Source organism: Phaenicophaeus curvirostris, chromosome 15 (genome assembly GCF_032191515.1).
Source record: "Phaenicophaeus curvirostris isolate KB17595 chromosome 15, BPBGC_Pcur_1.0, whole genome shotgun sequence".
NCBI lineage: Eukaryota > Metazoa > Chordata > Aves > Cuculiformes > Cuculidae > Phaenicophaeus > Phaenicophaeus curvirostris.
The window spans coordinates 15,198,813-15,226,141 of NC_091406.1; the positions used below are offsets into that span (position 1 = coordinate 15,198,813).

Below are 27,329 nucleotides of genomic sequence, written 5' to 3' on the forward strand. Positions count from 1 at the left end.
TAACTCTGCCGTAACAGAGTTACTCTCATCATCTCCCTTCCAATTTGCCCTGGGACCCTGTGGGGTTACAAAGGAGCCACCATTGCCAAATTAACCCTCACTCCATACTTACCAGTTGTATAAAAATTCTCTCCCCATTGGGACCGTGGACACAGAGCCACATCAAATTATCTGTAGCCTTAACAATGCAGAGGTGGAGATGCTCCCGGTACACAGGAGGCCATGACGAGCGCCATGGAGCGGTGCTCCATCTCCTCCCTTTGGACTGCACACAGCAGATCGTGGTCAACAGCAGCGAGCGCTACTACATTTTCATGCTGTAGCCTGAAATGGGAGGAAGTGGATCCACTTACTGAGCACCTGCTGACAGGCAGAGATAATGCCTCTAGGAGCAGGGGAGTTTCACTCCAGCACAAAAGGCAAACTTCATTCTTACATACAGCTCTAAAAATAGCGAAAAGTATTATTAAATAAGAGGTTTGCATTTCTGAGTCCAATAAAACTCAAATACAACTGGCTGAATCATCTTACCATAAGAGGAAGTCACTTGTTCTCTATTTTTAAAATTGGACCCACAGATAAGAAAGAACTAAACAAAGCTCACATGTCCTCTTGAGAGTGCACACAGGCTGTACCAAGCAGCAGCTAAGGACCCAGCTGAAAGGCTACTGCAGGTCACTTTCTTAGAAAAGAGATTTCCACATTTAAAAACTGGTAAACCCAACAAAATCAACACCTTGTGAACTTGTAAAGGAACTTGTATTTCTTACAAGCTCATTTCCCCTTGGTAAAAAGAATCATTGTGGTTCACAACTCTTCTTTGCCAGACTCGATGAAGATAAGAGACAAATAAATACTCAGGGTTTCATTTTTGGCAGTTTAAAAATCTGCAGTTTTGATGGCTAATTTTTTTGTACAGTGGACACTTCAGACTGGTCTCTGACACAGCAAGCCTGCCACAAGGTGCACTGCCAGCACGCTGCTGTGTTTCTTCCTGACTTCTTGCCATTTAGGCATCCAGTCAGAACAACTCTAGTACAGTGGAATTTGGCTTTTCCAAAACCTAAGCAAAGAACAATTCCAGAGAACTAAGTGCAGTTTATAGACAGCTTATACAGGAAAACATCACTGACTTGCCTCTGTGCTCTCAAGCTAGCTGGGGAGGCAAAGGCTTATGGTAGCCTCCTGGCATGGTTTCTACTTCAAGAGCACAGAACTAAAGTTCTTAAGGATATCACATGTTTCTAAAACCAGGATCTGACTGTAAGAACTGTGAAGTACAGGCTTTTATTAAAGAAGAGAGCATGAAAACCACACCAGCTGCGTTCCTTAGCATAAAATGTTACATAACACCCAGAATCAAGTATCACAGCAATTTATAGTACTAAAGGAAAAATCCACACCCAGGAATCCCTCCCTAAACCCACAAATGCAGGCAAACAATGAACAATCTCAAATTATTTATTAGGAAAAGACAAAGTACTGTTTCAACATTCATACAGAACAAATGGTAATAAAATCAGGAAAATAAGCTGTAAAAAGTAGGCCCATCACAGAGGAGCTGGGTTATGACAAAGTAAATGAAACCCAAACTTCATGCAAACAAGCAGTTAAGAATTATTTACAGTTTTGATGGGATGAATTGTAGCATTGGCCATATTGGGGCCCCAATCAAATTACTCAGTGATATATTAAAGGGATTGAACCTGTACACTCAATAATGAGAATCTATAAAAAGAAAAATAATTTAAACAATTTACAAGAGCTGCATTACAGATGGCATAAAGGGATCATTTACAAGACCTGTATTAACAGGAGACGCAAAGGTATTAATCAGTACTTTTAAGAATAAAAATTTGTAGCACGTATTTTTACATCACATCTTCAGTGTCTGAACAGTAAACAAGAAAGAGGAGACATAACATGAGTGCAATGTAATAGAATAAGGCAACTTAAGCAAATGGCTCTTCAGAGAGCTTCCATCCCACAACTGTTTATGAAATTATGAATTTATGAATTCGCCTGTCTGCTTTGCTCACTGACTAAATCAAAATATTTGAAGACAGCAATTGGTGATTAGAAGGCTTGCAGATGATAAGACAGAAATGGAAAATTAAATACTCATTCGTTAAAATGCCGAAACTCAGAAATGTAAAAAAAGTGCAGATTATCAAAAGCCCTCTACATTCTCTCTATAACATCGATACACAAACTTTCATGTTCTAGGTGTCATAATTTAATGTCTCAAGATACCAATTCACTAGTCATATAATTAAATTCTTCTGTAATGCACAATCTGAAACTAATACACCTCCTCTTTCCAAGCCTTGTATTTACAATGTCCATTGATGGTAGAAGAACTGTGAAGTATTAGCAATTTACAGCAAAGATTAGTAACTGATACACTGTCTTCCAGTTTATTTTATAGGCAAGACTAACACATCTAGCTTTTAGAAAGATGTTAAATGGGTATTTCTGCATTTTAAACAACTTCCTGAAATGCTTACAGTAACTGCTGATTTTCTTGAAATTTTAGCAGAGAACAAATGCCAGTGGCGTTTCTAGTCAGTACTACTTGTTCGAACAGCTACAATGACAAAAGGAGATGAAGGGTAACACTGAAATCCAGCAGTGAAAGGTCATCTCCATCGTACTTCACAACAGGAATGTTATGGGCCTTACAGAAGGCAGCAGAGGATGCCAAACCTCCCAATGACTTGCACATCAACACACACAGTCCACACACTCTAAAGAAACCCAGACAGGAATCCTGAAATAAGGCCCAAAAAACCCCCTACAAACGATGAACTTTAAATCTGTCAAAAGGACCAGGCCGTATTTTTTTTACAATTTCTATTTAGAATCTTTGTTTTTTAACAAATTATTTAGCACCAGCAGGAATATGCAAAGTAGCATTACCGTGCTCCCCAAGCAGAAGACCTTGAGGCCAAATCTTGCTCGTCAGTTTAAAACAGTCCCCACTTAAGAGAACCATCTACTCAAGTAACTGAAGTGAGCAGGATTTGTCACTCAGTTATGCAAACACAGACCACTCAAATTTATTCCGTTAGAATAACAACTACAAATATATTACATCATCTTTTGAGAGGCTTTCAGAAAGTATGTTTTTAAGAATACTTAACATGCTTTATATATGTGAAGTAAACAAAACTAATAAAACTGGCTTCTTTGCACACTTTTTAAACATGAAGATTTAATCATTTTATCACAGACGACAGAATACTGGTGATGTACTTTGGAATATCAGTATTAAAGAACGTAAGCAGGGAATTTTCCCTTTATACTGTGACTAAGTATCTTCCATGGTCATGTCTGAGGAATTAATTCACCCATTCTATCCACAATGATTATTAAGTCTGCCCCCTCTCACTGTTTGTTAATGGGAAATAGAAAAATTAACACAACCAAAACAGTAACTGTATGTGCCAAGTGTGTTCCTAGCTCTGCACCGTGACCTACAGGTCTTTATCAAATGCTTCTAATCTGACCCACAGACTTCTGTTCACTTTTTAACCTAAGCAAAGCTCCATTACATATTACATATTACATGTTTTTTAAGTCTACTTAATAAAAAAAAAAATAAAAAATTATGCAGAATGCCCTGTCACTAGGAAAACACTGATTTCTTAAGTGTGGAAATGGACTTGGGATAAGACATCACTAGCTCAACAGAACCGCACTGACCTTCATCTCTGTTCCTAACTGAATTGCTTCCTCAGGATCACATCCATCTAGTATGCAGAATGCGAAAAGACAGCGATATTTAAAAATAGGTTGAATGCAAATTTGATCATTAACATAAGTTAATGACTGAACGCACAAGACACCATCTAGCCTTTAAGAAGCACAGATTTACTCTATCTGAAAGACGCTTTAGTTAGTCCCAAATGTTAAAATCCCACCGTTATTCTGAAACATTGAGTTACTGCAGCTTATCTGGAAGTAGGCATTTCCTGAAGACCTATACTGGATAGAGATAAAGAATTACTATTACAACCCTTAAAGGCAAGATAATCCCCTTGCATGTATACTACCAACAACTCAAATGCAAGTAGGAATCTCACAGTACTACTGAAGGAATATTTAATATTATATGAAAAGCCACAATACAGCTTTTTTTTCTTTATACACAGGCTGAGATTAAGTGTGACAGCATGGTCTCATATTCCTTCCACACTGTAACTCTCAAATTATGAATGGAGGTGTTGACAGAACCACACAGGTACTTGCTTGCAGAACACTACAGAGGGAGGAAAAGATCTTTATAAGGTAGGTTGGGCATCTGAAAACCCTTTGAAATTCTGGACTAAATTATGAGACAAAGCAAGTGTATCGGTGTTGCTTCTCTCCAAATTGGTAAATTCACTGAGGCTTTACTAAAAGAATGAAAAAGTGTTTACACTTAAATCTCTAGATTCAGTAAAGAATGTTGAGGACGTGTTCATTCTAGCTTAATAAAAAATTCAAAATATCTTGTAGAAGTTGCCTTCTTATTCCAATTGCAGTTACTCTAGTAGAACTAGAAAGGTCAAAGTGGTTAAGTTTAATAGCCATACCAACTTGGAATAGCTTAATCCAAAAATTAACTTCTTTGGCCAGAAATAAATCTGTACATATCTGACTAAAAACTCGCATGACTTTTGGGAAGATACTGATACCATAGAATTGTGCGTAATACTTAAAAAGACCAAGCTGAAGGAATGAGAACAAGAAATGCAAAAGCATTACTCCAAGATAAGGCGTACGCAAATAGGAAGCCAGAAACACGATGCTGTTTTCCTGGCATCTCTAGCTATACCCCTGATTGAAGGGATCATCTCCATGGGCAATAAAATTATCTGCCATTTCAGTGGTAGCAATACTGGTTAGGAAACCTGGATAGTGTCTCAGTACCAGCAAAATTGGCATTATATGAAAAAAATTAAAAGGCACTCACATGGCTGATCAATCTGAAAATGATTACACATTCAAAATAAGCTTTATATTTTATTTTAGAAGAACAGCACACAACTTTCCTCTAGATGAGTGGCTCATGAGAAGACAACAGCAGCCCTGAGAAAACTTTGAATTTTCTCTACTGTAGCACATCACATTGACTCAATTCACTCTAAAGCCACTTCAATCAGTTAGCTTTGAGGAAAAGAAATGGCAAGGCTGAAAGTAAAATAAAAGGAAAAACAAGTTACTGCAGTGATCTGTATAAAACAAACAAGATTTTTCGATGTATTTAGAAGATAATTTAGATGAAAATACTTTAAGGCTTATCTTTCAACCATTTGTGACTCCTAGTGTTGCTACTGGTGGTGTGGTCCATCTTTGGAGATTAGTAACAAGTTCTCAGTTGAGAAAAAATTAGATGAAACTCAAAGATGTTGTTTAAAATTCAGTCCCCTGGGGGTTTACAGTAGGCCTTGGAAACTTCTCTGGCTGCTCTTGTAATGAAGAAACAATTGTGCTGATAAAACTGGCAGAAGGAAGTAAATTTTTGTAGAAGCTCAAGGGAAGTAAAGCAGAGGTAGGGCACACTTCCCGATTCTCACAGCAGTTTCTATACAGTACAGCTATTCAAGAATTACTTCACTCATTTATTCTGTACCTGTACAATTTTCTTTAGAAACGTATCTTGGGTCACATTGACTTCAAATGGTTTAAATTAACCATGGTCATTAGGTAATCTTCTACACGTATTCCTCGTTAAACATACAAGTAACATCTAACTACTGCTTCAAGATCAGTGCTCTCTCAGCATTCACAAAATGAGAAGTGAAGTAGCAGTAAATATGGACTAAAGAAACTGTTCCTAATCAAGTTGTCATGTGCCTCTCAAAGTACTTCACTCTGCCAGAAAAAATACGCAGTTTGTTTGCAAAATTTTCAGGAGGTTGTCAAAGCATTCAGAAAATTAAGTTTTTACAAAGTTCTAAAACCAAATAAAGGTTATTTTCTATAGTCCATTGTAACTTAGAAGGAACAGCATTTATAAAGACATTCTATTAAAAAAATTCGCTTATTTTCTGAAGTGCTCCGACTTAACATTAGATCAGTTGAACAGTGAGTGTAATTTTTGTTTGGTATTTTTATGTCTAAAATTAAACATCAAAGCAACTACAGTGGAAATGCAGTATGAGCACCAGGAAAAGTAACTATAAATGGAACTGCATTTGTGACTGCCATCGGGCTCAATGAATTGACTCCAGCTTAATGTGCTCAAAGGACCTCAGAATCAACCTATGTTAGTATGGGGCTTTGAGTTTCAAGAACAGAAAGAGAAGACTGAAAATAACACAGAGGTTTCCAACACACTAGGTGGATGCATCTGAATACACTATGGCCATGTCGTGGAATACTCAAGCAATCAGCTTTAAAACCACCTTAAACCCAAGAAATGTGTTCTAGTCTGGTTGTTCTTCATGCACATATAGGAAATATTTAACATTAAAACGGTATCATAAAATTGGGTAGCTCTTTAGTCCACAGAGTCATATAGCTAATGACGGTATAATACTCTCACAAGTTTATGATTTCATGCCCTGGCTTCAGGACTAAACTTATTACAATAATCACGACTGTAAAATTTAAAAGTATACAGAAAACACCAAAGATCAGTTCCAGAGTATGGATTTTATCCCAAGGCCACAATTTGATAAACAGTTCCATATTGCAAGTGCGCTAAATATTGGTCCATTTGGTGCTGCAATACAAACTCTGATGCTGTCCTCAACCTCCAAAAACAAACTTCCAAATCCAAAAGCAAGCTAATGAACTTTCATTTTCAACCTCTAATTAGATTCCATCAACTTGTTATAAAATTAAGAAGAAATCATGATTCCAAATCAGTAGGATGACGCAGAAATTTTCCAAACCTCCACAGAAATGAGCCAAAGCACCAGTATTATGAAGTCCCACATTTAGTCTATTTTATTATTATTTCTCCCATTCTCTCAGTCTTCACAGTACCTTTATAAATAATGACGCATGATGTCAGAATTTGTACAAGAGACCAAAAAGTACAGAAGGCATTTTGGAAGTCATGTCCTCAAAAAAGCTATCCCAACTCCAAAAGCCTGCCTTCATTTATCATTAAATCCTTTTTGAAATCCAACCAAAAATAGAGGGGATATTCTGAAAACACTAGCTGCATCTTCAAATAAACGAAGAGAACAAGCAGACAGCTTCACAAAACATTCAAAACATCAACTGCCTCATCTGCTGCTTTGGCTTATTTTTTTGTGTTTCTACTCATCCCACTGAAACCCAAAGATTATTATTTCCACTACACGTAAAAATGAAATAATGACTAGTCTTACTGTGGGAAGCAGTTGCCTCCTGTTTCCTCCACATGCAGTTAACACCTTACCATTTTTGAAATTGTTTTCTGTACGTACATATGGGATATTATGCTCATAATAAAGCACAAGTAAAGAAAATAATTTTTAATTCTTCAATTATACACAGAACTGATAAGCTTAAAGCCTCAGGAGTAAACTTGCAGTACTTTCACACTGAGCACTTAAAAGTTTGACATTCCTTCTTCTGGAAGGTTGTTTTCAGAGGATGCATTGCATATTACAAGTTCAATACTGGCTACGTGTACCAAAGAGCATAAACGATATTCCCAAACATTTTACTTTTCAACGCCCAACTGAGTGAAACCCCCTTCTTTATAATTCAGTAGCTCATCACTTCTTAAAATCAGTTACAAAAAACCTGCTATTTTCTTCTCCCCTTCCCATATTTAGTTCCCATCGCCATAAGCAAGTGTCATTCAGGTGGAAAACAGCTCCGAGTAGTGACATCTGGTATCTCAACTGAAATTTGGCAGCCCAAGAAGAGCACCGACAGCTCCGAAGTATCCCTGTTAGGAACAAATAAAAAGTATTTCAGGTTCAAGTAGGCTATGACATTCTGCACTGACCGCATTTCAATGAAAACAAACCATCTGTCTGCCCAACGCTACAGAAAGAACACCAAACACTTTTTATATGAACCCTTTTTGTCATAATTGTTAAAGCTTTGTGAAACTAATGTTTTTATAGTTATATCACCTAACTTGAACAGATTTCACCCTAAAGGCTTCCCATACACCACAGAGAGTAAGACATGTATAGGTGACTCCTAATGCATGGAAATCAGATTTGGTTTGATTTTCCTATAGATGCTGCATGTTTTGGTTGCCGAAGGATCTTCAATATCCATAGCAAACCTATTACTAAGGCACAAATAAAAAAATTCTTAAACTAACTGCACCTCACATTATTTCAGGAGTTACATCCAAACTTCAAGGTCAGTTTTTGGACTGCAGACTTACCCACAGACAAAACCCCACATTCTCCTGTTGGATTATTTCCCCCTCCCTATACTTATGAAATACAAAAGTGTTTGGAATCTGCATCTGATCAAATGTGAGAATTTAAAGTGTTACACAAGAAAAATCTGAAGGGGGTAGAATCAACAAGGAACCGTTCTGATATTACTGCAGATGCTAGTACCGAGACAGACTACTGTCAGTCTCAGGATAAGCATGAAAAAAGTTGTGAGAATCAGCTGAAGAAAAACAGATGCAACGCTGCAATATTTGCAGACTAACAAATTGAGGACAAAAATTACCAGCCCACTGACAATAACCTACAAGGTCTCCCAAGTGTTATGTCTCTATTTAATAATGGTTGTCTATAGTTTACAAAAAACAGGTTTACTGTTTCTGATCTGCACTGTAGAAGCCGCCCAAAAGTAGGTTAGTTTCAGAGTATGAAATCACTACAACAACTTTAAGGTGTATGTGTGGAGGTAGGAAACCAGTCCCTGTCAAAAGCAGTCTTTACTTTCAGGATGTTGCATGAGCTCAGCTGAGAACAGTGTAAGTCCAATCTTTTGAAATACAGTATTTACTCATGTTTTTGCCCAGAACCAAGGAAAGATTGCTGAATCTTAGTGCAGAACATAGCATTTTCTTGTCCCTCTCAAAAGATCTATAGCGTGAACTGAGATATCCTGAAACAACAGAAGCACTTCCCTAGTGGAGCACACTGTCCCCAGAGAATCAATACAGTATGTGAAACCTCCTCTTCTTTTCAATGTTTACTGAGCACTTGGTGTCTCAGCAGGTTATCATACATGACAATGATTCAATGCTGTGTTTCTGATTAACGGTGAAGTAGTACATAGAGATAAATGAACCAGAGCATACCTCATGTTCTAGGAACAAGGCCTTCAGCTGGCCTTTTGACCAGTAATCCAGTGCATATGCAAGAAGCTTCATTGACAAAGTATTTACACGTAAAAAATTGCCAACGAACACAACTCTGTTTATTTTCTAAAAAGAAGAGAAAACCAGCAAAGGGTTAAGTCTTTTCACTGTTTTAACACAGCTTTGAAAAAGTAAGCTATTACAGAAGAGACTATCTGAGCAAGAAAAAATCCCCAACCACAATTAAAACATGGTTCCAAAATTTAAAACACAGCATACTTGGGGAAATGGAAAATCCACGCAACCCTCAGGAATTAAAGGACTTCATTTACAGACAAGTAGCATTTGTCTTTCAAATTAAGTGAACGTTCTCAGTAACTAAGCCAAATAAAAATCCCAGCTAAAAGTGAAATTAAAAGAAAAAAGTAATATTTGGTAGAGAAGACTCAATGCCTTCATAGCCCTGTACAATGCTGCTTGATCCATATGCAACAAGGCAGCACTGTAAAGAAGCCGAAGACAGTAAGATGTAACAGATGGTCCTTTCATCTTCAGACCTCAGCATAGCTCGGTATAAGATTAGACTAAAACCTAGATGCTAGACATGAGCTGTGAATTTTAATCAATTCAAACGTAGAGCGAAAATAATTCAAATTTTCCCCATTCACTGAAATAAATCCAACATTAATTAGAAGCAACATTGAACACCAGTTTAATGATTAGAGAGCATGAACCAAAGAGAATGGAATCATGTTAGTGCTTAAATATGTGCTTAATTATGTTAGACGAATAATCATATCCAAGTTGCTAACAACTGTTATGACCGTTCAACCTGTATTCGCATGACTAACATGCAACTGCTTTTCACCATGTTGATTAGTTCACAGTGAAGACAAAACAAACACATACTTAAGGAACCCAATCAAACACAACTCTGCTCTGAAGCAGGGAGCTGAAATCATTAAATCAATTTTATCCTTACATCTCATTTCAAGATACTAGTTTGTGGATCACTTAACCATTTGTTAGGATTTGTAGTTCTGTGACATAGCTGGAATTAGACTGAAAAAAATTTTGGAATAAATCTTAATTTGTGCTGTTTATGAGTTCTTGTTTGTACTCATTTACCCCCACCCTTAAATTAAAACTGCACACATTTGCCTCACACTCATACTATTAGTGTGTACATTCAATTTCACTATCATTTTAATTCTTTCGTTATCAAGCTTTGCCATGAAGCAAGAAGGGCAAAATTAACTCAGTACTCATAAAATTAACTTTCTTCGCCAGGACAGACGTAAGAGAAAGAGAGAAGGAAAGTGAAGGAGAACTTGCAATATTAAAACTGGAAAAATATATTAGCCTGTTTTCTAAGCAAAAGGAAGGTTACTGCCGCTAATGGCATTGTTGATGTTCCTGACATTATCACCTCCACGGATTTTAAAGGAGAACTCTAAATACATTTACCCTTAGTCTCCTCAAAGAAAGCTATTACTAAACCTCACTTTATCCGAAGTCTGTTGATAATTAATGAGTCTCCAGTGATCAAGTCACACGTAACTTCTATTCAGCATTCTTCCATAGGTCCTCGACTGTCTGTGCTCATCATACTGAAACTGAATGTATACTGGTTCTGTTCAGCAGAGCTTCGAGAAACAGAAGATGGCAGGAAACCATCTCTGTATCAACCAGTAAGAACACGGGTGTCAAAACAATTTGAAATATCAATAGTTGGTAAAATTAAAAACAATGCTTAGCTAGAAGCAAGGCTTTCTAGAAGCTTTAATCAGAGAACAATTTCCGCTTGAAGAAACTGCTGGAGGCTGTCCGGTTCTTCTATGCACTACTCAAAGCAGGTCTTTCAGCAACTTCAGCATTTGAGTTGCTAAAATCACATTGCGAAACTCTCCAGGGAGACACAGTCTATGGTGTCTCTCTCAGACCACGTTTCAAGGCTTAACCACTCTCATTGTGAACATCTTTCTTCCTTCATACCAATCAGAACTCCCTTTGCTGCAAGCTGCACCCACTGCTTCCCACCCTTCTGCTGTGCATGGCTGCACTTGGCAGTGCCTTCCCTGTAACCCTCTCCAGACAGAGGCAACCATTTCAGGCTTCAGATTCCTCAGAGTCTGCTCACATGTCAGGTGCTTCAGGGCAGGGTACTGTCTTAGTAACCTCTTAAGAGTTGTTCTAGTTTCTCAGTGCTTCTCTTTTGACAATGGTGGTGGTCAGGAAGGAGGGGGAAAAGAGGCAATGTCCCAAGTATCACCTCCTCTGACTTGCTGGCCATGTTCTTCCTGATGCATCTCGGTACAAGTTCAGCCTTCACCACTGCACGTATAAGCAGCTGACTGATGTTCACTTCAACTTGTGTGCCAGCACCCTCGTCTCTTCTGCAATGCTTCTCCCTAAACAGCATGCATCCCTTTTGCTTTTGCCACAAGAATGCTATCCTGGAAGATCAATGGGCTATTTGGGGTCCTTTATGCCATTAGAACAACCTCCCATAAGACCTTGCTTTCTAAATCCCCTCAAAACCAGAATCCTCTTCTACTGAACTCCATCTAGAGCCTCAATTCTGCTACTTGCCTTTTTCACTTTCCTCTGTACCTTAAAAGATAGTGTTTCAGTGCTGTCACTGAAATCCCTGACCAGTTATTCACTCATGAATAGCGTGTCCAGTACCAGGCTTGCCTAGTCAGCTCGCCTAGCACTAGCATCAGAAAATTGTCCCCAGCACACTGACAAGCTTGGATTGCTTGTGAACTGCCATGTTACCCTTCCAACCAAGGCTGGGATAGTCCCCTCAAGAGAAACAGGACTTACAGGGCCTCTTGTATCCCCCACGTGCTTAAGATGGGCCCACAATCATTCTGTTTTCACAAGGGGACTTGAAGTCCTTTCATCACAACATCTTGCGCTCCCCTGCTCCTTCACACATATGCAGGCTTGGGGCTCAATTCACTAACAAAGCTAGTTTGAAGTCTCATCATCAGGTTACCCATCCCACTTGGCACAGACATCCTTGTCCCGCTTCTCCAAAACCAGGAAAAAATATTCTGAACCAATTCCTAGTTCTTTTAATACAAAACTAATATCTATGTTTCATTTGAGAACAAACTAAAAGACAAACTAGAACAAACTAGAATGACACATCATTTTATAAGTCATTTAATCTGAAATCAAGTAACAAACCTACAGAGATCATCTCCTTGAAGTTTTTACCTCATTTACTGCACACATCCGGGCAATCGACCCAATGTTGTTAGTGATGGTGACCAATATAGCTCTTGCAAGATCTTCCTTACTAACAGACTCTCGCTTATCTTTGTAGATCATATTCCCAAAACTGTAACAGGAAAAATTTCCATTAAGGACAAAGTGCATTTGAAGTGATCTCAGAATGTCATTTTTATAACAGAAATTAAGTCTTGTATTTGTTCTTAAGGAGCTCCCTTTTAAAGTCTGTATTAAATGCAGCAACTTGACAACTGACACTACAATGTGCGTATGTATTCCTTCACAGTAAAGTCAATATTGCTACAAAAATGACTGCCAACAAAATGCTTTTTTTTAGACTGTTGAGTTTCATTAAGCAGCATCTAAAGCAAGAAGCAGTCTTATTATTTGGCAAGACCGTTCTGCAAACCCAGTCACTGTAAATTATGTCAATGCCTAAGTCTGATTGGTGAACCCTCCAGCTCCTCATCCTTGCTTCCTCACTCACAATATCCAGTCCTCTGTTCTCAAAGCAAAAACAAAACAGAGATGAGTGGAATAGTTTTACGACAGGACCCAATCCTCAAACAGAAAGCTGAATGCTGACAGACTGCTATTCAGGTTGTATAAACTAAGAGTTCTATTACTATAGGCAGTAGACAATTTCTTACAGGTTCCAAGGAAAGAAAAACCTAGACCAGAATCCATAGCTATGCACGATGTTTTATCATTAAGGACTCTGTGTCACATCTAAGTCAGCTTGGAGAGCCAGAATACTGATTATTCTCAATCTCAGAGCCATTTAAGATCCTAAAGGTCTTGAAAAGTAAATGAAAACAAAAAGTACCAATATACAGAGCAAGCAGGGTGACTAATAGTGAAAAGCATATGCTCTCTGAAGAAGCTTGGACTCAGCTGCCTTGAGAGGGAGAAGAATGAAATTACCATGAATTAAGACCTCTTGCTACTGAATAAAGGCAAAGGTTTAATGAACTCTCATGTACCTATTACTTTCACTCCTAAAGTTTATTCTTCTTACATTTCCTAAGGATACAGGAGCTGTAACATCACCAATAACCTTCGCAAACGGAAATAAACTGCGTAGCTATGAAAACCCCTCTGCAATTAGCAGTAAAATGCATTCATTCTAATGGTGCAAACTGTTTATGTTAATCAGTTTTTGTGAGAAAACTAGTTAAGACATTATGCCAGGTGTTTGTACTAATGACCATGTATCACAAAAAGCAGTGTGCTTCTGGGAAAAAAAAAAAATGGAAGAGATGCCTTCACTCACCTTCCATCTGGACAATGGCCCTTCTAAAAGATTACAGGAAGTCAAAAAGTAATCTGCTTTGGTTTTGCTCTGCACTTTGTTCTTGCCGCTCCCACAATCACCTTACATTCTCTCTGACTAGGACATGAAGTCTCCTAAATACCAGGCTAGCAGGCACCTGCAGTTGCCTGTGGCTTCAAATCTTGAAGAAGATTGAGTATACACACCTTTAGGATGAAAAGGTAACTTGACTACAATACAAGTTGCCAAAGAAGTTTTCTCTGAATTAACAGCTGAAGTGTTGTTTTTGAAACCAGCAAAAGAACCAACAAAAAGATTTCTTGCTTACCTGGATGCTACAGCCCATCCTGGCAACCCAAATCTTTCATAGTCTCCTCCATAGATATCTCGAACCAGCTTGTCAGCATGTGTGCTATCTCCTTTGGATGCCATTTCCAGAGCTTCTTCAAAACTTTCACAGCCTGTCAACAAACTGCATAATCCAAGAAAGGTCCCTCCACCTAGACTAAGGAAGAAAACAGTTGCTTTTAAACAGTTTTTCCTCACATCAAAACACCACTATCTGATGAAAAAAAAGAAAGCCTACTAACTTGGATACCAAGTTGTCTGCTTCCTTGCTTAAGGCTCACTACAAACAGCTGTCAATCTGGTGAACATTTATATTAGCACTTGCAAGCTGCTGACCGTAAAATGTTAACAGTTATAAACTCTAAAAATGTAAGCTGAAAGGTTTAATTAGACTAGAAGTCCCTAAATATCCATATCATGCCACTGATCCTTGATAATTTTCTATAAAACATGTAGTCATCTTTACTCTTACAGAGCAAGGCTAACAGGTTCACTGCAGACCATCAAAAAATCACAGCAAAACCTATAAAATTCTTGTTACAGAGCACTTCTAGCATTCATTGACTGATGAAGATGATACTGGCTCAACATCCTCAATAATAGAACTACAGGGATCGGCTTCAATGAATGCAGCTGTAAATTACAGATAAAATACTCTTTCATACTATAGAGTGAGGGAAGGGGGAGGTAGGGAAGTCAGGGAGAGGAACCACTTCGAAAACAGAAGGCTCACTGTTCCACTGAGAACAATCGCAACTTAGGTTTTTAAGTTACCTTGTTCCAGTTACTCTTTTATAGTCGTCTTTGGAATGGACTGATAAAATACTGACTCCTGAACCAATGTTAACAACCAGCAATGGGTACGGATCATCCAGGTTAAAAGGCATCTTTTGGCATCTCTCAGGATCTGAGGCATTTTCAAAATAATAGCACTCTGCCTGGCCATTGAAGCTAACTGAGTCTATGTACAGTAAGCCTTTGACAAGGCAGTCAAGCTCATCCAGTTTGTGCAGCTGGAGGTTTCCAATCTGTGTTAAAAAAAGAAAAAAAGACAGTGTCAACATGTTCTAATACTGCTTAAACATGCCACAAATTTGTGAGTATATTTGTACTGCCTAACTGGAAGAAGCTATCTTAGGCAACAAATTCATGAACTTCAATCCCACTATAAAATCAACAAAGAATTCAGGAATAAATCCCAAATACATCAATTAGCAAATTACTCTGAGTATAAATTTAGATCTCAGACTTGAATCAACAACAGACAGACAGTACAAATATCTGCATTGGTAAACCCAGAGACAACTTTTGAGGTACTCAAACATAAATCCATTGAAAATTTAGCAATACTTTTCATCAAGTGAAATTAAAAAAAAATGAAAAAAGAAAATCACCAAATATCCTAGAGACCCCAGAGAACCACCATGGTGAAACTCGCACATCTGCCCATCTTGTCAAGGTTTGTGGGTTTCCTCTCACATCTAAGGAGTCAAAGTAACTTCTAAGATGTCAGCAGATAAAAACCTCAACAGCATCATACCAACTATGCTTGCAACGTTATTAACACTCCAAGCATCATAAGAAAACCACAGGTCAGAAATTCTATAGGAGTTCAGGCTCCTTACAGTTTGTCCTCAGTTTTGCACATGACATGTAAGCTGCCATTCTGTCCTAAAGCAGAAAGACAATTCAACAGGTGCTGTGGATTTTAGGAAGGCTGTAATTTCACATCATACTTAATCCAGTTTAACTCTAGGCTTTCACCAAGAGAGTGATCACACTCTCTCCCTTACCACAGGGAGTTGCAATAGTTAGAGACTCCAATTAAGAAAATCCAAGGAAAAACGCCCACAAAGTCTATCCATAAATCAGGTGAGCTCATGTTCAGAAAGCAGCCTACAGTTAAGATTATGAAGTTGCAGAATCAGAGCGGACTGCCTGCTGCTGACTGACACGAGTAACCAGATCACAGCAATGCCAGCCCCCTCCTCTTCCCTCAGGTCCCTTCAGCTTTTCTTGCCATGGCACAGCTGTGAAGCTCCACTGTTGAGCAGATCAGGGAACTGTTCCAACATAAAATATTTCCATGGAGTTTTAGATAATGATTTATTTCTGCTGTGCAAATTGTGACCCTACCCCACAGTTGTACCAGCTCAACGCAAGACCGGCACAGGAATGGAAATACAAACAGATTTAACAAGCCAAACATTTTGGACTACTGAAAGTCTTCTTGTCTCAAGAAGCACAAGAGGCCTGCAGGCACTTTAAAACCAGGATATATGCACAATGGACACTGTGATAAAATTCTGTTTGTTACAACTGTCTACAGATAGAAACCGCATCTGAATACGTGACACGTTTTGATTGTCAAGGTAAGAGTCAAAATGTCTCAGGAGAATCCAAAACTGCTGTGCAGTTGAAAGACCGCCTTTGAGATGTGTGGTTTGCACAGATCTCTAAACAATGCACTGGACTAAATTAATGAAGATAATCTCACCCACAAACACTGAAAACCTATCAAAGACTGCTTATGAAAGAAAATCCGAAGACACTTGAGCACCTCAGCAGTTCAAGCACATTTCCCATCAGAGAAACTTCAGATTAGAAACTGTTATAAAGTGTTGACTGGTAAAAACCAGTTACTTTCCACACCTGTGCCCAGCATTTCAGTACATTAATGGAAATGTCTAACTAGCTGCTAGCATTAGATCTTCAAATTTACTGCAATGATGTTGGAAAATATTTCTAGATTATCATACTTAAGACTGAAAAACAAATGAATAATTAATAACCGTTGAACATTCCACATTTTTTCAAAACACTGCTTCTTTTAACCCATCATCAGCAAAGCTTTTACTATCAGCTTCTGTATGAGGAAAGATAGGCTACCTACTGTGCGAAAGTCTTCTTCAAACTTGTAAGCGCCACCACCAGTGGCACAGAGCACCGTATGTAGTGTTGAAAAGTTTTTATTTCTTCCCATTTGGATAAAAGTAGGCAAATCATGAGTTGGGAATCGAATAAAGTGCAAGTTGCCTCTTCGAGCAAAAATGGTTAAGTCTTTCAGCTCAAGGTGGACATCTCGAATGCCAGTGGATCCATACGCTACATTGGAAGTCAGATATTTGCGGATGCTCTTCAAGCTTTCAACTTCCTCCTGCTCCTCCTCCGCAGTAATATCAATAGGTTCAAAATATGCAAGTTTCACCAAAGTTCCCCCAATGTCCATGCCAAACCATGGAAAAGCTGTGAAGATACAAGAATTGGCCAATTAGCTTTGTTAAAGAGCAAAAGCAATACACTTAAGACTACCGCAACACTACACTTTTCAACAAGATAGATGTTAACAAAAATCCTCCCAGGAACAAAGAATTAGTACTCATTTCTGTTCCATGATCTTACATAATCTTCAAGACACGGCAAATATTTACATATTTAAATGCTACCACAAGTGCTCAGAAAAACTCCCCAAATCAGATCACCTCTCATAAAACTCCAACAAAATACACGCACCACTCCCCTCCCTTTTTTTTTTTTTTAGAACAAAGTATTACAATAATAAGTTTTGACAGAGTTCAGCAAAAAGACTGCAATGAGCACTCATAAGACAGCAGGTCCCACATCATAGCTAACAACAGCAGCATGACAGGTATTCCTCCTCTAATGGTTATCTTTTGCTTGCATAACATGTTTTGATTGAAAGGGAAGCATTAATTTACCTGCACGTACGTTACAAATTGATAAAGTTAAGATGTCCCCTCTACAGAGCTGAAGAGAGCTGTTCAGATATCCCTTGGAGATACAAAGGGCTACCAAAAGTACTACTAAGAAGTACATGCAAGCTAGAAAACTAGTATTATTGAATCTAGGTTCCATTTTTCTTTTTCTGCATCTCGGACAGGAAGGGGGTATTTCTACATGACAAAACAACACTAAATCACAAGTATTTTGACTTTGTCACTTTTGTGGGATGACTCCAGTTCCTAACAGATTCTATGGTTCATGTCATCTAGGACCACAATTTCAATACACGTCTATCAATAAATCTTCCTAACCACGTGTGGTGAAACAGGTACTCAGCAACACTACAGCAAAGACAACATCTTCATCTGAGGGCTTCCCCTCTGTCACCTTGCAGAAACAGTGTTTAAAACTTTATTTTTAATTTTAAGAAAGATCTTGAAAATCCAGCTGGGAACCTCGTATTTTTATTTCCTAAATGACACTTTCACTTGCTGTGTTGTTGGTTTGGGTTTTTTTTGTTTGATTTGTTTTTAAATATTCTGTAGAGTTCCCATTTATTTCTTCAGACACAATTAATGTATCAGAGAAGCATGAAACTAAGGAGCAAAACTGAGAAGACTGAAGACACATTCATCACGTGTAAGATGTGATTACGTTGGATCTACATTACTAGTGGGGATCTAGCCCTGAGAAGAACAGCCTACCAAAGTATTATCATGTATTTAGTCAAGGCTGGCCGTGTGCCAGTTCATTTGTAATCCAAGTGCAAAAGTTAAAAGAAACATAAAAGTTGCCTCAACTTTCAGGAACAGATGCCTGGAGAATATTGTCAGATATTAACAAAAAAGATTGAGTCAGTAACCTCACTCATCTTAAAAAACAAAATGTAAACATAAGGATAAATTCTGTGAGTAAAATCTAGCTCTAACTGGGAATAAACAAGTTCTATAAACCTGATATGTGTTCTATAAAGCTGGGATCTAAGCATTAGGCCAAGTATAGAATCATATATGAATGGACTTTACAACTGCATACCCAACCACTTTGCACTGTGACTCTGGACACACAAAGATTCGTCATCTTCCTGTTTGACTACAATTAACAGATGATTTATTAAACTATCTCAGCAAGTTTCAGCCCCTTGTCATAAACAAGGTCAGAAGACCAAAACTGAAGAAGGGAAACTCATTCACCCAGCAGACCAGAGTCAATCCAACCCATTCAGACTTAAACTAGGACACAGCAAGACAAGTAGTACCTAAACTACTCCAGATTCTTCCTGCTCAGTGGGCCTGCTGAACAACTGGGATCTAGTCTTCCACAATAAGAAGAGGAAGAAATTTCTGAAAGTCAAAATGATGAGCTTAAGGAAGATTTGGTGCAAGCCACACCTATTTGTCAGAAGATCCACTGCATCCCATATTAAATGATCCAGAATGGCTTTGCAAATACAGCATTAGCCACATCTCTCAAAATCTTAACGTTTATGAGTCTTGTATACCAAGTCAAGACCAAGAACAGCTGAACTGTAAGGAAGTTTCTTCCATAATTCAAATGAGAACATATTTTATACTGGAAAAAAAGGGATCATGCTGTACAGGATCACTTCTCTGGGTTAACCGAGTGACCTTAACAGCAATTTATGGCTTTTGACACTGAAGAAACAGGTCAGTTTTCACCTCTGTGACAAACTCCAAGAAGTTTCACATTTTTGTATTGAAAATTTGTCAAGATTTGGCTGGAAAGCATATTGCTCAAGTTTCATTTGCAAAGTGGAGGAGTTCTGACAAGCAAACGGGCCCACAGACTGTCAACTTTCTCCTTAAACCAGCAACTCAGAAGAAGATATTACACAAGGATCCTTGTGTATGTAAGCCACTCTTGACTGATTCACATACAGGTCTAGCCAGGAAAATTAAAGCCATTTTGTTTTCCAAACACAGAAGGCAATACACATACATATACACGGGAACCATACATTTAGTTGAACTGTAGCCGCAGTTTTGGGACAGCAAGGATAGAAGATCTGTCCGTGCTTGTGCTACCTTCAAATATCAGAAACACACTGATTCACCAGAGCTAGAATGTAGCTCTACATGGACACAACATGGAAACCTTGTGAACTCTCCTACCCTTGGGCCTTCAAATCAGTTTGCTTGTGCTGAATCTCTGCTCAGGATCCACTCTAACTGGATGCACAGGGAACAGAGAAAATGGGAACCTGTATGACAGGAACCCAGTTCCTCTTCTAATTACTGGAAAACTATTTCATTTACAGTGTTAAAATAAGGCCACAAAGAGATGCAGCATGGAGGACTACTCCGAAAATATATTATAAAGAGGATGCTTGAGTTTCCCACAGAATTCACCCCACCACAGGGCAGCCACGCTAATTGTGGCAACGGGTGAAGATGACAGATCTACTTTAAGTCATGCCACACATACGAGGAACATGTGCATTACTGTACAGCAAATGTATATGGGCACTTCGTTCTAAATGATGTTGCTACTCTGTTCAAAGCACAGGAGTTTTCACTGTTATATATGGTATCTGCCACACATATACCAGCATCTATAGCTGGTACTTCTCTCGAATCCATGAAAAAAGTAATTCTGAGGCTGTCTTGTATTTGAAAGCTGTCTTGGAAAACTATAAAAATAGCACAGTGTGTATCTTGGGCTGAGAATGTACCAATTATTCCATAAGAAGTTTTTTTATACTCATATCTGCGGGTCATGCTTCTTTTGAGTGAGAGATTTAGGAGCAGAATGACGGCAGCACAATCTTTTGAAAAAAATCCGCAGACACCAGCTTGCTTAAAGATAAGTGCCTGCATGAGATCAACACCAATCACACAACCTTCGTTCCACGCTTATAGCTCTGCAGATACCAGTTTTGCGGACTTGCACAACTCTACCATTCTGCAGCTCCAATTCAAAAGGAGAGTCAAATGCACCTGAACTAGAAGAGGGCTTTTTTCTGCAGTCCTAGAGGGATTTGGTCATTACAAGATTTTTTTCTCAGCTCTTCTTCTTTAGAACTGTTCTTATTCCTAGGAAGACTACGAAAAGCTATGCACAGCTCAGAAGTATTCCTTGTTGAGAATTTAACTACTACTCCAAGAAATGCAGTTTCAAAGTTCAGCTCCTCCCTGCAGAGGTCAGCTGCAACTTGAAAAAAAGAAAAGTAGGAATCAAGCCTTTTACTCAACAAGCCCAACAACCTTGGATAGACTAAATCAAACTACTTAAAACTTGGGCATTCTGCTTTTAGAAGTCAAGCCAGGCTCTATTTTAAACATATATAAAATAAATATTCTTACTGTGTGAGAAGAGACAAATATTCAAAGTAGAACACAAACCACGAGGCCAAAACCCATACAGTTTAACAGGACACTTGACAGCAAACTGAGTTGTCTCCAATATGGCAGCAAGATGAGTATCATAATATCCAGCTTCCTTAGTTACAAATCTAGATTTTCCTTCCCTCCCCAGCTCTGCCAGGAGCCACTGTGGTCCTTACGCAGACACAGCGGCCAGAAACCTTTGCAATAAAGCAAGAGATTGTTCCATGAATGCCATGAAGATAGCTTTGAGAGGCAACTGTTTGTGGTTAAAATAAAAACCCAAACCAAACAAAAAAAAAAAACCCAAAAGATGTTTAAGAGGATTGCCAGAACTGCTTCCGGCAGTGTAACAAAGCATTTCTGCACAAAGAGGGCTGTTGCAAGGTGCTGTGGTCAAGTAACGATGTAGTAGTTCTGCCTAGTAAGGAAAGGCTGGTAGCTGTTGATTGCTTCTTAAATCTTTCTTTAGAGCTACGCAGGCAGGCCTCATTCTCTTGTGTTTGCACTTGTCCAGTTCTTGGCGTACATAGGTTCTGGCAGCAATCTTAAGGTTACTTTTATCTTATATAAGGTCTTTATATGCCAAAAGGAAATAATTACAGTAAAAAGCCTTTCTCATGCCAATACAAGCACAAAGGTTGGAGTGTTTTCCTTTTCTATGGGTTCTGCCTCTGCAGAACAGAGGACCTTCAAAGTTCTCCACCCAGACCACACACTGCTGTTCTGTACACCTGTTCTGGATCCAAAGCTGCAGGAAGTACACACTCAAAGTCTTAACTACCTCCCCCTTATTCAGTCAAGCATAAGGTTCACCAGTTTAACACTCCATTTGTATCTATCTTTTAAAGACTGAGAAACAGATTACTGGTAAACTCTTTACTATGAAGCTATTATAAACATCTTCAAAATTTCCTTCTAACTAAGACAAAATAACAGCCTGGGTCAACCCTACATGTAATGAACAAGAACAAATCTTCAAAGAATAATTCCATCCTAACTCGAGCAGGGAGCTTTGCACCATAAAAAAATTAATTCACAGCTGTCAGTGACAGTAGAGAACAGACTACAGATTTTGTGTCATCTTTGTAAGAAACCTTACCCATTATTAAGATGTAAGACTACACAAACGTGGCTTGGGGAACAACTGCCAATGTGTGCTACAGCTTGTGATTCTATACTGGCTTACACAAAATACAAGAAGGGAAAACGATCATGAAATCTCACGGAAACTTAAGTTTATTCTGCCAGAACTGCAGCAGCAGCTCTTTATGGAAGTATGCAGTAATATCAGTTCTGATGCACAAAACTTACCTACCAATTCAGCTCAGTATATAGCCTTTGATAACAAAGCTAACCTTGATCCCATTCTTATCTGATTAGTGAGAAGACAAACAAGTTAACTATAAAAAGTTATACTGAAGTATTACACAGTTAGCATTTATAGCTGACCAAATGGATATCCTACACCATACAATGTCATGCTCAGCATATAAAGCTGGGGGAAGAAAGAGGAAGGGGACACATTCAGAGTGATAGTGTTTTGTCTTTCTCAAGTAACCACTGCACATGATGGAGCCCTATGTTCCTGGAGATGGCTGAACACCTGCCTGCTGATGGGAAGCAGTGAAGGAATTCCTTAACTTGCTTTGCTCACATATGCGGCTTTTGCTTTGCTTACTGAACTGCCTTTATCTCTACCCACAAGTTCTCTCCCTTTTACCCTTCTGGTTCTCCCCCATCCCATGGGCAGGGAGCAAGTGAGAAGCTGTGTGGGGCTCAGTTGCAGCTCAGGTTAAACCAGGACAGCTAGGCAGTGAAGTGCCTTTGCTGTACCCATGTGTCTATGAGCCTCTCAAAACAGAGTGCTCCTTAACCCTTGAGACACCAGAGTTTCTCTGCTTAACTAGTTTTGTAATGGGTTTTTGGTTTAAACATCCCAAGTCCAGCTCAAAATAGATTTGAGCTGAACAGAATTAACTTCCAGATTAAAAGTATCTGACATGCACTGTCACATTCTCCAATTTTCCTCACAGGAAAACTTCTCCACCAAATCCCATAAACTCACCACACTTTCTCACTCAGCCACCTCTAACCACAAAACAGAAAGCCCATATTTACCAGTGGGAGGACTGTAACTATTCTTCATTACTTTTATCACATCTACAAGTGGATACCATGTAAAGCCAGACATTAAGTATCCCTCCTCTCATCCCCTTCCTGCTTGCTCATTCTTTTAAATTTTGTTGGCATTGCAGCAGCCATCGCTTTAGGGATAGGTGTTTTTATTACAGCAAGATACAGCACGTAGAGGCATAATCTAATACTTACAGATGCAAACACAGTATAAGCTGTGCCTGGCAGTATTAACCCATTATTAGAAATACATTTCTCAGCCGCAGTGAAATTAGAGCCTGTGACACCTGCTATGGGCTAATATCAATTTTTAAGGACAAATAAGAAAATGTTAGGATAACACAAGACTAAGCAGCAAGTTCTTTGAGCAGAAAAATCAATTTAGAAGAGATTCTCCAATAACCAAAATGGATTTTTTTCATCAATTTTTCAACACAAATCCTGCATGAGATCACCGTGTCCACAATGACTATTCGTACAACCACATTAAAGAACATAAACTTAAGATTTTCATCTTTTCTTTATATTGATATAGCGTTTTGCAAAACTTTACTATGTATTTCCACAGACTAACATGCCTCAGTTCACCTCAAGGGAAATGCAGGCATTTGTTCTCAAACTATTTTTAATAAAAAAATTAAAAGACACAAACTCTTAAGAAGTGACATACACTGCATCCTAAATATCAGGAGCCTCTGCCTTTCCTTCAGCATTCCATGCCACTCAGGAGCCGAGATGAAGGACCCCACCTTCCCTGAAGAGCACTGCATGCTGGCAATCCCCTCCTCTTGAGCACCCCACCTTCCCCTGCCAACGTGAAAAGCTGTCTCAGAATGCATGCCTCCTCTCTTCCCTTCAGACAGCTCACACGCACCAGTGCTTCTGCAAGACTCTCTGCTCTCACATTTATCTTCTCCACCCCCAAACAATCTCTTACGATTGCCAGCCTTTCTTCCCCATCGGCTTTTCCTCAGAAGAGCTATCATGCAGCTGCTGGCTGGAAGGGTCTTCTGGAGGTCATCTAGTCCAACCTCTCCCTCACACTAGCAGGAAAACTGCCAATACAGGATGAGGTCAACTATGGCTTTGTCCAGCCAAGACATGAAGCCCTCTTTAGTTTTTCAAGAATACTCCAAGGATGGAGACTCCAAAACCTCACCAGCTTCAAATGCTACATCAACAACCTAGTACCAGGTTTTCCTAATTTGAATTTGTTACTCTCCTTTAAAATGCCTATCACTGCCCATCACCTGTAGAAGAAATTTAAATGGCCCTTCACTAGCATCTTTCAAGACAGCCAATCTCAAAGGCCATGTTCCATAAATTCAGCTGTGTTTCTCAGTTTTTACACCAACAAAGCAGCAACAATGCTGTGAAGTACCTTTCAGGTGAAGACCTGAAAGACAACACAAGCACAGCTAAGCAGTGCATCCGCATCAGAAAATCTGCACTTTTTAAGTGTCTCCGTTTTACTCTCACCTCTCATAGGGCAGACGTGCTTTCTTTCACATATGCTAGATAACACAGATAAAAGTACAGGTAGGCTAAAGCAACCCTCCACTCCACTTTGCAGGCTCTTACAACAGACTAATAACCTCTTGTTAAATAACAATTAACTATTTCCCCCGCATCAAATTTGGCTCTGGCACAGACAATTAAATACCTACTTCGCCTAAGAACAATAAAACTACTCCACAATTGTGTTGAAAAGTCTTACTTGAATATTTTGTTACTAGACAGTCCAAAGTGGTTTTGGAGCTCCATTCAGCTTTCAGGTCAATGGGAGCACGCAAAACAAATCAAGTGCAGTATTTGGGCACCAAAGCCCTGAACACCACTGACTTGTTAGTCTTCAGTGCTTTTGTTGATCTGTTTCTCTTAAACACTCAGCTGCTCTCCTCACCTCAGTCAGTGTGACTAACCAGGAGCAGAGAACTGCAGAATGAGTTTAAAGTTCACTGCCTATGACACTAAGTGCTATTACCTTCTAAAAAGCCACCAGCTTCAAAATATGGTAGAGAGTCAAGATAAAATAAACAACCTAGTTTGACATTATATTCTGTCCCTGCGCTGCTTACACAGCTCTAATTATTTCTGCTTCCCATCATAAACCGAAGTTCATGTTTAAGAACTGGGAGACTGCAACTACAAATTTAGCACATTCAAGCACTTAAAACTTTTTGACAATATTTGGCATTGTTATTTAAATATGAGGTTTAAAGTCATCACTACAGAAAGCAAATCTGGAAGGCCCAGCAGATATATTTCTGAAATTAGTGGGTTTCTGCAGGAGAAGCAGCCATACTCTCACCATTTAAAATTATCAAACCACTAGAATCTCTCACAGGCAACTACTGTTTCAGAGTCCGGATATCATTCCTCAAATAGCAGGGGGAAAAATATGCTTTCTGAAATGCACTCTTCATAAACATGATTACAGTCAATTCAGCAATTTCCACAAAGTGGCACCAATAAGAGGTGATGGCTAACTGCGTGCTACAAGATCACAGAATGGTTTGGGTTGGAAGGGACCTTAAAGACCACCCATTTCCAACACCCCTGCCATAGGCAGGGACACCTCCCACTAGATCAGGTTGCTCAGCCTCATCTTATCTAGTCCTGAACACCTCTAGGAATGGGGCAGCTGCAACTTCTCTGCTCAACCTGTGCCAGTGCCTCATCACCCTCACAGTAACAAATTTCTTCCCAAGATATAATCTAAATCTTCCCCCTTACAGCTTAAAACTGTTAAGCCTTGCCCTATCACTTCACTGCCTGATAAAAAGTCCCTCCCCAGCTTTCCTTTAAGCCTCGAGATGCTTATTTAGGGTTTCCCTTGCACATCACAAGAAACAAAGTATTTTCACAGCCAAACTTAATTCCATGTTTACAGTCACTACTAATACTTCCCTTGTTAAATACAAGTTTGGAGATTTTCTTCTTGCTGAGCTGCTTAAATGATGTATTTAAAATACACACTTTCAACATGCTCCAAGTCACATGCTCATCATCATGACAGGCTTGTCATATGACCGAGAATAACTGTAGGCCTAGTTTTTTAGGACTAGCCATCTTTTCCATCAAGTAACTCATCCTGAAAATGAATGTCTTTAATGATGACAAAGGAAAACTCACCTACCTCAGTGGAGCAGTACCTGCACCCCCTCTGGCTACGGTGCACCTCTAAATCTGACAGCAGCCTGTCTGTCTGCGACACTGCAAAAACACCACCGGCACGCAAGGCAACTTCACCCAACCCATTTTTCTCTTCCCATCAAAACTACTGGCAGTCTTAGACATTTTGTTTGCATCCACCTGGGTCTGAGCCACGTTTGTGGCCTCCAAAACAAACGTTATAAGCCAAAATAAACAGTAAGACTATAAAGTAAGACTACTAGGGCTGCATTTATTAAAGGGGAGCAGCCATAAAATGAATCATAGAATGGTTTGGGCTGGAAGGGACCTCAAAGCCCATACAATTCCATCCTCGCCCCCACGGGCAGGGACACCTCCTACTGGATCAAGGTACTCAAAGTCCCAGCAAAATCCCTTCCCCTCCCTCTCCCAGCCGTATTTCCAGCCTTGCATCCCCTCTCTTTGCGATGGCCCGGTGCTAATCTCCAGCCTCCCAGACCGCTTCCGCACCTCGCAGGCTGCCCCAAGCCTCATCCAACCCGGCCTCAAACACCACCAGGGACGGGGCAGCCACCCTCCCCGCCAGTTATTTCTTCCCAATGTCTAATCTAAGCCTTCTCCCTTCCAATTCAAAGCCATTACCAGCGTTCTTTAACGAAAGACGCGTCCACAGACACGAGTACCCGCGCATATCCTCTCCGTGCCCCGCAGCCGATCCCCCCGGGCCCTGCGCACACCGACCCTTCCCCGGGCGCGGGGGTCCCGGCCCCCCCCGCCGCCCTTACACGGCTTCTTGGCGTCCTTGATCTTCATGGCGCGGCGGCGCGTTTGGCTCGGGGCGGGTCCCTGTCCGTCGCCTGACGGGGCGGGAAGCGGCGGCGGCGGCGCCCCGGGGCCG

The 27,329-nt window shown here is 39.6% G+C and overlaps 1 protein-coding gene across 2 annotated transcripts; it reads right to left on the bottom strand.

Annotated features, from left to right (window-relative positions):
* Nucleotides 1-1,443: 1,443 nt before the first annotated feature.
* PANK3 (pantothenate kinase 3) lies at nucleotides 1,444-27,329 on the bottom strand. 2 transcript variants are annotated; one of them, XM_069869314.1, is made up of 8 exons: nucleotides 27,217-27,329; nucleotides 16,966-17,318; nucleotides 14,847-15,100; nucleotides 14,053-14,229; nucleotides 12,437-12,560; nucleotides 9,209-9,334; nucleotides 7,023-7,876; nucleotides 1,444-6,934 (listed from the first exon to the last, which is right to left on the bottom strand). In XM_069869314.1, the coding sequence occupies exons 1-7, from the start codon at nucleotides 27,242-27,244 to the stop codon at nucleotides 7,826-7,828; spliced, it is 1,113 nt and encodes a 370-aa protein (XP_069725415.1). In that variant the 5' UTR covers nucleotides 27,245-27,329; the 3' UTR covers nucleotides 1,444-6,934; nucleotides 7,023-7,825. The 2 variants fall into 2 exon arrangements, with proteins under 2 accessions (XP_069725415.1, XP_069725416.1); XM_069869315.1 differs by lacking the exon at nucleotides 27,217-27,329 and having other exon boundaries at nucleotides 16,962-17,085.